The 12,718-nt window shown below is 43.7% G+C and overlaps 1 protein-coding gene across 1 annotated transcript in view; it reads right to left on the bottom strand.

The window, feature by feature from the left end:
- Positions 1 to 12,718, bottom strand: part of LOC129844870 (putative thiamine transporter SLC35F3) — a 99,626-nt gene that overhangs the window by 20,316 nt on the left and 66,592 nt on the right. Inside the window, exons 4-5 of the mRNA XM_055913035.1 lie at positions 7,593 to 7,701; positions 5,755 to 5,865 (exon numbers count right to left, since the gene is read on the bottom strand). Of these exons, the coding sequence (XP_055769010.1) occupies positions 5,755 to 5,865; positions 7,593 to 7,701 (220 nt within the window). The remainder of the gene's footprint in view (positions 1 to 5,754; positions 5,866 to 7,592; positions 7,702 to 12,718) is intronic.

Raw genomic sequence — 12,718 nt, 5'->3', positions numbered from 1 at the left:
CTAGAAACGCCAGCTATGTCAGTCACATAGAAATAAAATGGGACAACGCTGGACAACAACGTGCGTCATACCATGGCAATTTGACTGGAAGACCCATGGGTATACTCAATATGGCTGACATGGTAATTTGACTGGAAGACCCATGGGTATACTCAATATGGCTGACATGGTAATTCTATTCAGGGGCGCAACTTTATTTTTTTTTTATCCTTTCGGATAAACACCCCAAACAGCCGAGCCAACCTACCCAGTGAAAGTTGCGCCCCTGAATATATTTCTATGGTCAGTTACCTCTCTACAGAGATTTATTTCTCTGAGAAAGCCTGCTGCTTTGCTGCTTGGTGTCCTGGGACATGGACCCCTCAGTGATTGGACACGGCAATTTGTTTTCCTTTCTCACACACTGCTGCGTCAGCAAACCCAAGGTCAGGGAATGGGGAAATGGACCAAGACTGGGTCTGGGCTCTGCTGAGGCAGTCTGTCACTCCCACCACAACACCACAACACCAGGCCACACTCACAGAAGACCTTTAACACCAAGGGCTTTTCCTAGTTCAATAAAGGTTCAATGAAAAGACAAAACTCCAGCTGAGAAATGTGTGTGTGACTGATTGGGTTAGAACCTGGATGGGTCTCGTGTGCTAGCTTGCTGAGCTAAAGCCTAGGTAAGGTACTCTCACACCTCTCCATAACAACATAAAACTACAGGAGAGAGGTACAGGACTTTGAGATACAATATACTCAGAGATATACAGGTAACTGCCAAAATAAAGGAAACACGTGAGTAAATGAGGGATACAAAGTGTATTGAAAGCAGGTGCTTCAACTCAGGTGTGGTTCCTGAGTTAATTAAGCATCATGCTTAGGGCCATTACTTTGGCCAGTATTTTGTCTACCATGGCTATGCCCCCACAGGATGACAACGCCCCCATCCACAGGGCCCGAGTGGTCACTGAAAGGTGAACATGAAAACGATGTAAACCGTATGCCATGGCCGTCTCAGCCACCAGATCTCATCCCAAATGAACACTTACGGGAGATTCTGGAGCAGTCGCCTGAGACAGCGTTTCCCACCATCAACAAATCACCAAATGATGTCGTTTCTCGTGGAGGAATGGTGTCACATCCCTCCAATAGAACTCCAGACAATTGTAGAATCTATGCCAAGACGCATTGAAGCTGTTCTGGCTCGTTGTGGCCCGACGCCCTGTTAAGACTCTTTATGTTGGTGTTTCCTTTATTTTGGCAGTTACCTGTACATGCAGTGCATTCGGAAAGTACTCAGACCTCTTGACTTTTTCCACATTTTGTTACGTTACAGCCTTATTCTAAAATTGATAAAATTATTTTTTGCAATGCAATAATTAACCATCTCTATGTGTAGATTAGAATAAAGACTGTAACACAACAAACTGTAGAATAAGTCAAGGGGTATGAATACTTTCTGAAGGCACTGTAGGTACAGTATGGGAGAGATGCCATCCCTTATATACCATTCTCCTACTGACAGCTATCCACCCACCTCACCCATGAAATAGCCCAAGCTAAGTACCAGAAGTACCACTGTCATACTTCAAAGGGATGATTGGATTCTCCCCAGCCTCTCCCCCTCAGATCCTCTCCCCTTCTCTCTTCATTTTCATATGAAGGAAAGCCCATCCAAGATCCTCCGCATTACTGCAGACATCAAAACACTGCAATACCCATCAACAGTCAGAGAGAGAGTAAGAGAGAGAGAGGGAAAGACAGGAGGGAGGAGGGAGAGAGGAGAGACAGAGAGGGAGAGAGAATTAGAGGGAGAGAGAATTAGATAGAGGGAGAGAGAGAGCAAGAGAGAGAGAGAGAAAGAGAGAGGAGTCATGGGGGAGAGAGAGGGAGAGAAAGACGGGGAGAGAGAGAGTGTGAGAGAGGGAGAGAGAAAGAAAGAGAGAAAGAGAGAGGAGACATGGGGGCGAGATGGGGGAGAGAGGGAGAGAAAGACGGGGAGGGTGAGAGTGTGAGAGAGGGAGAGAGAGAGAGAGAGAGAGAGAGAGAGAGAGAGAGAGAGAGAAATGGGAGGATTACTCAGAGCTTTCATCACAAACGGGGGTAGTGAGGGATAATGACAGGAGGGAGAGAGAGAGAGAGAGAGAGAGAGAGAGAGAGAGAGAGAGAGAGAGAGAGAGAGAGAGAGAGAGAGAGAGAGAGAGAGACATTCCGATTAGGTGTTTTCCTTCCAGATCTTCCCTCTAGTTATTCACACAAACAGTACATACATACACACATTCATTCATTTATCCAGATTAGTCACAGTGAGATCAAACATATTTTGTAAGAGAGACCTGAACTTGTATTTATAAAACGTATTTGAATTTTTTTTTTTTTGTTATTAAACCTTTATTTAACCAGGAAGGGCTCATTGAGATTTAAAATCTATTTTTCAAGAGCGTCCTTGCCAAGATAGGCAGCACCAAGTCATTACAAAAATTACAGACAAACAACATGAAACATTTCAAGTAATCTAGTAAAAAGCATAGAATTCACAAGAGTATAACAAAATCAAAAACAGCAAATTAAAAAGATTGACAGGTCAGGGAATCAGTCTCAAGATCATTCATCAGTGATTTAAAAATACCAATCGGGACAAGTTCTTCCAGTTTAAAAGTATTTTGTAAGGCGTTCCAAGACGATGAATACATACAAGAGGGCTGATCTAGGATCAGTTTGACCATTGAGATCATAATGAATAGGATTATATGGCCAGGGGGACCTGATGCTAAATCAGTCTTTCTACTCTGAATACGGGGACTGCCTGGGACCTAGTTAGGGAGGTCTAAATGTAGGCTACGGGTTCATCGGGACAGAGGTCTGTGTGGGACATCATTTTTGGTACTGTGACTTTTTGTCTGGGCTGCTTCAAATGAGTTTGAGCCCACTCCTGTGTGATTGCATACTGCAATACAACTATTATACAATAATTTGCGGGAATAAAATAATATTTTTATCCCGAATTTGTCTGGGTGGGTTCCGCTGGTGTACAACAATCTTTAAGTCATACCACAGGCTCTCAATTGGATTGAGGTCTGGGCTTTGACTAGGCCATTCCAAGACATTTAAATGTTTCCCCTTAAACCACTCGAGTGTTGCTTTAGCAGTATGCTTAGGGTCATTGTCTTGCTGGAAGGTGAACCTCCGTCCCAGTCTCAAATCTCTGGAAAACTGAAACAGGTTTCCCTCAAGAATTTCCTTCAATTCTGACCAGTTTCCCAGTCCCTGGCGATTAACAATATCCCCACAGCATGATGCTGCCACCACCATGCTTCACTGTGGGGATGGTATACTTGTGGTGATGAGAGGTGTTGGGTTTGCGCCAGACATAGCGTTTTCCTTGATGGCCAAAAAGCTACATTTTAGTCTCATCTGACCGGAGTACCATCTTCCATATGTTTGGGGAGTCTCCCACATGCCTTTTGGCAAACACCAAACGTGTTTGCTTATTTTTTTCTTTAAGCAATGGCTTTTTTTCTGGCCACTCTTAGTTGAATTAATGGTGCTCCGTGTGATGTTCAAAGTTTCTGATATCTTTTTATAACTCAACCCTGATCTGTACTTCTCCACAACTTTGTCCCTGACCTGTTTGAAGAGCTTCTTGGTCGTCATGGTGCCGCTTGCTTGGTGGTGCCCCCTGCTTAGTGGTGTTGCAGACTCTGGGGCCTTTCAGAACAGATGGACTTTATTATAGGTGGACTTTATTTAACTAATTATGTGACTTCTGAAGGTAACTGGTTGCACCAGATCTTATTTAGGGGCTTCATAGCAAAGGGGGTGAATACATATGCACGCACCACTTTTCAGTTTTTTATTCGATTTTTTAAAACAAGTTATTTTTTTCATTTCACTTCACCAATTTGGACTATTTTGTGTATGTCCATTACAGGAAATCCAAATAAAAATCAATTTAAATTACAGGTTGTAATGCAACAAAATAGGAAAAATGCCAAGGGGGATGAATACTTTTGCAAGGCACTGTATCCAGCAACTTACTTATAGCTCCTTTTCAGAAAACCTTTGGTGCTGAAAGGTACATTGTTCATTTGACAAACTCTCTCCCAGGGTGACGCCGAGGTCCAAGTTCATTAACAATTATCTAACAATGACCCTTAATGAACTATCCCCCAGCCCTGACGGAGCAGTTATATTCACTTGAAAGCAAATGTTTTTTTCTGCACTGCAGTACAGGTTATCTTCTGAATGCCCACAACTTGATTGAGTTTACCTGGCTTAATGGAATAGTCCCAAAACTGTCAACAGTATTTAAAATACTTAAAATAGTATTTGAACCCATGTCCGCCCCCCATGCCCTCAACTCTTCTGAACCCAGGTCAGTTCCCCATGCCCTCAACTCTTCTGAACCCAGGTCAGTTCCCCATGCCCTCAACTCTTCTGAACCCAGGTCAGTTCCCCATGCTCTCAACTCTTCTGAACCCAGGTCAGTTCCCCGTGCCCTCAACTCTTCTGAACCCAGGTCAGTTCCCCATGCCCTCAACTCTTCTGAACCCAGGTCAGTTCCCCATGCCCTCAACCCTTCTGAACCCAGGTCAGTTCCCCATGCCCTCAACTCTTCAGAACCCAGGTCAGTTCCCCATGCCCTCAACTCTTCAGAACCCAGGTCAGTTCCCCGTGCCCTCAACCCTTCTGAACCCAGGTCAGTTCCCCACGCCCTCAACTCTTCTGAACCCAGGTCAGTTCCCCATGCCCTCAACCCTTCTGAACCCAGGTCAGTTCCCCATGCCCTCAACTCTTCTGAACCCAGGTCAGTTCCCCATGCTCTCAACTCTTCTGAACCCAGGTCAGTTCCCCATGCCCCCAACTCTTCAGAACCCAGGTCAGTTCCCCATGACCTCAACTCTTAATACTTAATACTCTTCATTCCTTTGGGGAACGCAGGGCTCCAGCACAGAGAGGGTTTCGGCTGCTTCCAAAAAGCACCATATTCCCTATGTAGTACTACTTCTGACCAGGGCCCATAGGGCAAAAAAATAGTGCACTATAAAGGAAATAGGGTGCCAGTTGTGATGCAAACTAGCCCCTAACCCAATATAATAGTTTAGTTAATTTAATAGAAAGGACGTGTCAGAGTGTCAGAGTCTGGGAGGCAGGGAGCCATTAGCCTCTGGTTCCTCCAGGTTAAAGCCCACTAGAACAGGGAATCCAGGACACACAGTTAAATACTGTCTGCTGTAATTTAATTAGGTAGGACCTCGCCAGTCCAACTGAGACTGAGTCTGTGGTCTTAATTAGGTAGGACCTAGCTAGTCCAACTGAGACTGAGTCTGTGGTCTTAATTAGGTAGGACCTCGCTAGTCCAACTGAGACTGAGTCTGTGGTCTTAATTAGGTAGGACCTAACTAGACCAACTGAGACTGAGTCTGTGGTCTTAATTAGGTAGGACCTAGCTAGTCAAACTGAGACTGAGTCTGTGGTCTTAATTAGGTAGGACCTAGCTAGTCCAACTGAGACTGAGTCATTGGTCTTAAATTAGGAGACATTTTTATCTAGCCCTAAAATGAACTCTTATCTACTCATACCTGGAGGAATCTCCAGTCTGAATGTTATCTCTTCGTAGGTTCCCTGGACATCTCCTGACAGACTTTGTGCATCTCTCACACACACACACGCACGCACGCACGCACGCACACACACACACACACACACACACACACACACACACACACACACACACACACACACACACACACACACACTGTAACTCACCCTGACCCCCATGAAGCGGTCTCTCAGTACGATCCAAGAGAGCAGGAATACGAAGGCCTTGTTGCAGCAGAACAGAGCTGACACGTCTGTGGTGTTGATCTTCCTCAGGGCCTGTGTTAGAGACAAGATCACGTCACAGCTTAAAATCAATTCTCCAAATTGCTAGATTTTCGGTGGTGTAGTTGGCTACGTGTGTTTGTGAAGCAGAGGATCAATAGTTTGAGTCCAGTAAGGGGACAGGGATGGTGAAGGAAGTCATACCGCTAAGCTAGCACTAGAGGTCGACCGATTAATCGGATTGGCCGGTTAATTAGGGCCGATTTCAAGTTTTCATAACAATCGGTAATCTGCATTTTTGGACTCCGATTATAGCCGATTACATTGCACTCCACGAGGAGACTGCGTGGCAGGCTGACCACCTGTTACGGGAGTGCAGCAAGGAGCCAAGGTAAGTTGCTAGCTAGCATTAAACTTATCTTATAAAAAACAATCAATCTTAACATAATCACTAGTTAACTACACATGGTTGATGATATTACTAGTTTATCTAGCTTGTCCTGCGTTGCATATAATCAATGCGGTGCCTGTTAATTTATCATCGAAGCGCATTCGCGAAAAAAGCACTGTTGTTGCACCAATGTGTACCTAACCACTAACATCAATGCTTTTCTTAAAATCAATACACAAGTAAAACATTTTTAAACCTGCATATTTAGTTAATATTGCCTGCTAACATGAATTTCTTTTAATTAGGAAAACTGTCACTTCACTTGCGTTCCAGTGCAAGCAGAGTCAGGGTATATGCAGCAGTTTGGGCCGCCTGGCTCGTTGCGAACTGTGTGAAGACCATTTCTTCCTAACAAAGACCGTAATTAATTTGACAGAAGTTTACATAATTATGACATAACATTGAAGGTTGTGCAATGTAACAGCAATATTTAGACTTAGGGTTGCCACCCGTTCGATAAAGTACGGAACGGTTCTGGATTTCACTGAAAGAATAAGAGTTTTATTTTCAAAAATTATAGTTTCCGGATTTGACCATATTAATGACCTAAGGCTCGTATTTCTGTGTGTTATTATGTTATAATTTAGTTATGATTTGATATTTGATAGAGCAGTCTGACTGAGCGGTGGTAGGCAGCAGCAGGCTAGTAAGAATTCATTCAAACAGCACTTTACTGTGTTTGCCAGCAGCTCTTAGCATCCCAAGATTAGACTGGCAATACTAAAGTGCCTATAAGAACATCCAATAGTCAAAGGTATGAAATACAAACGGTATAGAGAGAAATAGTCCTATAATTCCTATAATAACTACGACCTAAAACTGGGAATATTGAAGACTCATGTTAAAAGGAACCACCAGCTTTCATATGTTCTCATGTTCTGAGCAAGGAACTTAAACGTTAGCTTTTTTACATGGCACATATTGCACTTTTACTTTCTTCTCCAACACTGTGTTTTTGCATTATTTAAACCAAATTGAACATGTTTCATTATTTATTTGAGACTAAATTGATTTTATTTATGTATTATATTAAGTTAAAATAAAAGTGTTCATCCAGTATTGTTGTAATTGTCTTCATTACAAGTATATATATAAAAATAGGCCGATTAATCGGTATCGGCTTTTTTTGGTCCTCTAATAATTGTTATCGGCATTGAAAAATCATAATCGGTCGACCTCTAGCTAGCACAGTTACACCTGTTACACCTGCAGGCATTATACAATACTGTCACAGTCCCTAACCTGACACACACACGCACGCACACATACACACACGCGCACACACACACACACACACACACCCCAGGATGGGGGGAAAGCAGCACAGTACCTGTAGGTACAGGTAGTTGGTGAGGATCCACAACAAGCCAAACGGAGCCACCTTAGTGAAAAACACCTTGGCTGTCAGCCCGTCGTCCCCGAAAAACCGACAACACTCCCTAGAGAGGAACACACACAGATGAATACCCACAGGCATGCATGCACGCACACACACACACGCACACGCACACACACACACACACGCACACACACACAAACACACACACACAAAAACAGACACACGTGCACAGTACACAGGTACATGTACAATTGAAGTCGGAAGTTTACATACACTTATGTTGGAGTTATAAAAACTTGTTTTTCAACCACTACACAAATTTCTTGTTAACAAACTATAGTTTTGGCAAGTCGGTTATGACATCTACTTTGTGCATGACACAAGTAATTTTTCCAACAATTGTTCACAGACAGATTATTTCACTTATTATTCACTGTATCACAATTCCAGTCGGTCAGAAGATACACGAAGTTGACTGTGCCTTTAAACAGCTTGGAAAATTCCAGAAAATGATGTCATGGCTTTAGAAACTTCTGATACATTTACATTTACATTTAAGTCATTTAGCAGACGCTCTTATCCAGAGCGACTTACAAATTGGTGCATTCACCTTATGGCATCCGGTGGGACAGCCACTTTACAATAGTGCATCAGATCTTTTAAGGGGGGGGGGGGGGGGGGGGGGCAGAAGGATTGCTTTATCCTAGGTATTCCTTGATAGGCTAATTGACATCATTTGAGTCAATTGGAGGTGTACCTGTGGATATATTTCAAGGCCTACCTTCAAACTCAGTGCCTCTTTACTTGACATCATGGGAAAATCTAAAGAAATCAGCCAAGACCTCAGAAAAAAAATAGTAGACCTTCACAAGTCTGATTTATCCTTGGGAGCAATTTCCAAACACCTGAAGATACCACATTCATCTGTACAAACAATTGTACGCAAGTATAAACACCATGGGACCACGCAGCTGTCATACCGCTCAGGAAGGAGACAAGTTCTGTCTCCTAGAGATGAACGTACTTTGCGAAAAGTGCAAATCAATCCCAGAACAACAGCAAAGGACCTTGTGAAGATGCTGGAGGAAACAGGTACAAAAGTATCTATATCCACAGTAAAACGAGTCCTATATCGACATAACCTGAAAGGCCGCTCAGCAAGGAAGAAGCCACTGCTCCAAAACCGCCATAAAAAAGCCAGACAATGGTTTGCAACTGCACATGGGGACAAAGATCGTACTTTTAGGAGAAATGTCCTCTGGTCTGAAGAAACAAAAATAGAACTGTTTGGCCATAATGACCATCATTATGTTTGGAGGAAAAAGGGAGGTCTTGCAAGCCGAAGGTGCTTTGCTGCAGGAGGGACTGGTGCACTTCACAAAATAGATGGCATCACGAGGAAGGAAAATTATGTGGATATATTGAAGCAACATCTCAAGACATCAGTCAGGAAGTTAAAGCTTGGTCGCAAATGGGTCTTCCAAATGGACAATGACCCCAAGCATACTTCCAAAGTTGTTTAAAAATGGCTTAAGGACAACAAAGTCAAGGTATTGGAGTGGCCATCACAAAGCCCTGACCTCAACCCTATAGAAAATTTGTGGGCAGAACTGAAAAAGCATGTGCGAGCAAGGAGGCCTACAAACCTGACTCAGTTACACCAGCTCTGTCAGGAGGAATGGGCCAAAATTCACCCAACTTATTGTGGGAAGCTTGTGGAAGGCTACCCGAAACGTTTGACCCAAGTTAAACCATTTAAAGGCAATGCTACCAAATACTAATTGAGTGTATGTAAACTTTTGACTCACTGGGAATGTGATGAAAGAAATAAAAGCTGAAATAAATGATTCTCTCTACTATTATTCTGACATTTCACATTCTTAAAATAAAGTGTTGATCCTAACTGACCTAAAACAGGGAATGTTTTACTAGGATTAAATGTCAGGAGTTGTGAAAAATGAGTTTAAATACAGTATATTTGGCTAAGGTGTATGTAAACTTCCGACTTCAACTGTATATGTACAAACACAGACAAACAAACAAACACAAGCTCACACAGCACAAACACATGTAAACAAACACAATGACATTTTAGTATACAACATTAGTGTTGGTATTCATAGTCTATGCTAGTGATGGGGGGAAATCGATACAGTTAAATATCACAATATTATTTTGGATGTTATTATATTTAAGCAATAAGGGGGTGTGTTATATGGCCACTATACCACTGCTAAGGGCTGTTCTTAGTGCCTAGACACAGCCCTTAGCCGTGCTATATTGACCATAGACCACAAACCCCCGAAGTGCCTTATTGCTATTAGAAAACTGGTTACCAACGTAATTAGAGCAGGAAAAACAAATGTTTTGTCATACCCGTGGTATACGGCTGTCAGCCAATCAGCATTCAGGGTTCAAACCACCCAGTTTAAAATGATATTTTGACTCCAAGTATCGATATGTAAAATAAGACATATGTACAGTAGCAGTCTAAAGTTTGGACACACCTACTTATTCAAGGGTTTTTATTTATTTTTACTATTTTCTACATTGTAGAATAACAGTGAAGACATCAAAACTATGAAATAACACACATGGAATCTTGTAGTAAACAAAAACGTGTTAAACAAATCAAAATACATTTTAGATTTTAGATTCTTCAAAGTAGCCACCCTTTGCCTTGATGACAGCGTTGCACACTCTTGGCATTCTAGCATGCTAGCAGTACCCATAGACTTACAGTCACTGTGCTAACCAAGTAGATCAAAAAGTAGATTAAGGACCTAGTTGACAAAATCCCAAAGTATATCTTAAAGGAAAACATAAAGACTGGTATGTGAACTGGTCAGGAGTAACTGGAGCTCCTGGTTCATCTCCATCCCGGTCCAGTACCATCCAGACTGCCAGCTCTTCATCCCGGTCCAGTACTATCCTGGCTGCCAGCTCTTCATCCCGGTCAAGTCCCATCCAGACTGCCTTCTCTCCATCCCGGTCCAGTCCCATCCTGGCTGCCAGCTCTCCATCCCGGTCCAGTACTATCCTGGCTGCCAGCTCTTCATCCCGGTCCAGTCCCATCCAGGCTGCCTTCTCTCCATCCCGGTCCAGTCCCATCCAGGCTGCCTTGTCTCCATCCCGGTCCAGGCCCATCCAGGCTGCCTTCTCTCCATCCCGGTCCAGTACCATCCAGGCTGCCTTCTCTCCATCCCGGTCCAGGCCCATCCTGGCTGCCAGCTCTCCACCCCGGTCCAGGCCCATCCAGGCTGCCTTCTCTCCATCCCGGTCCAGGCCCATCCTGGCTGCCAGCTCTCCATCCCGGTCCAGTCCCATCCAGGCTGCCTTCTCTCCATCCCGGTCCAGTCCCATCCAGGCTGCCTTCTCTCCATCCCGGTCCAGGCCCATCCAGGCTGCCTTCTCTTCATCCCGGTCCAGTACCATCCAGGCTGCCTTCTCTCCATCCCGGTCCAGGCCCATCCTGGCTGCCAGCTCTCCATCCCGGTCCAGGCCCATCCAGGCTGCCTGCTCTCCATCCCGGTCCAGGCCCATCCAGACTGCCAGCTCTCCATTCCCGTCCTGGTCCCATCCAGGCTGCCAACCAGACAATTATATTGCACCTAGACAATCTTACTGACACATCAATTACTGAACTGAACAATGCCAGGTGAGGTAGCTACTGTAGCTTGAGCCTCCAGGTTTAGGCCATCTGCCAGAGTGGCCTGGCCAGCCGTTGGGACACCAGGAGGTTGAAAACTGCAGTTCAAAGCTTCTCAGACCTCTGAAGTTTGACTGTTTGACTACTCAAGGGTAATTCTATTTCTAGGCTGGCCACAAACAGCACTATATAAACAGGTAGTTATGTACTGTTAGTCCTGGTCAGTTAGGTAGTTAGGTACTGTTAGTCCTGGTCAGTTAGGTAGTTATGTACTGTTAGTCCTGGTCAGTTAGGTAGTTATGTACTGTTAGTCCTGGTCAGGTAGGTAGTTATGTACTGTCAGTCCTGATCAGTTAGGTAGTTATGTACTGTTAGTCCTGGTCAGTTAGGTAGTTATGTACTGTTAGTCCTGGTCAGTTAGGTAGTTATGTACTGTTAGTCCTGGTCAGTTAGGTAGTTATGTACTGTTAGTCCTGGTCAGTTAGGTAGTTAGGTACTGTTAGTCCTGGTCAGTTAGGTAGTTAGGTACTGTTAGTCCTGGTCAGTTAGATAGTTAGGTACTGTTAGTCCTGGTCAGTTAGATAGTTAGGTACTGTTAGTCCTGGTCAGTTAGGTAGTTATGTACTGTTAGTCCTGGTCAGTTAGGTAGTTATGTACTGTTAGTCCTGGTCAGTTAGGTAGTTATGTACTGTTAGTCCTGGTCAGTTAGGCAGTTATGTACTGTTAGTCCTGGTCAGTTAGGTACTGTTAGTCCTGGTCAGTTAGGTAGTTAGGTACTGTTAGTCCTGGTCAGTTAGGTAGTTATGTACTGTTAGTCCTGGTCAGTTAGGTAGTTATGTATTGTAGCTCCTGGTCAGTTAGGTAGTTAGGTACTGTTAGTCCTGGTCAGTTAGGTAGTTATGTACTGTTAGTCCTGGTCAGTTAGGTAGTTAGGTACTGTTAGTCCTGGTCAGTTAGGTAGTTATGTACTGTTAGTCCTGGTTAGTTAGGTAGTTAGGTACTGTTAGTCCTGGTCAGTTAGATAGTTAGGTACTGTTAGTCCTGGTCAGTTAGGTAGTTATGTACTGTTAGTCCTGGTCAGTTAGGTAGTTATGTACTGTTAGTCCTGGTCAGTTAGGTAGTTATGTACTGTTAGTCCTGGTCAGTTAGGCAGTTATGTACTGTTAGTCCTGGTCAGTTAGGTACTGTTAGTCCTGGTCAGTTAGGTAGTTAGGTACTGTTAGTCCTGGTCAGTTAGGTAGTTATGTACTGTTAGTCCTGGTCAGTTAGGTAGTTATGTACTGTTAGTCCTGGTCAGTTAGGTACTGTTAGTCCTGGTCAGTTAGGTAGTTATGTACTGTTAGTCCTGGTCAGTTAGGTAGTTATGTACTGTTAGTCCTGGTCAGGTAGGTAGTTATGTACTGTTAGTCCTGGTCAGTTAGGTAGTTATGTACTGTTAGTCCTGGTCAGGTAGGTAGTTATGTACTGT

This window comes from Salvelinus fontinalis, unplaced genomic scaffold, assembly GCF_029448725.1.
Source record: "Salvelinus fontinalis isolate EN_2023a unplaced genomic scaffold, ASM2944872v1 scaffold_0244, whole genome shotgun sequence".
NCBI lineage: Eukaryota > Metazoa > Chordata > Actinopteri > Salmoniformes > Salmonidae > Salvelinus > Salvelinus fontinalis.
Note: the sequence above shows the minus strand (reverse complement) of the source record. Positions and strands in the feature narration are given on the sequence as shown.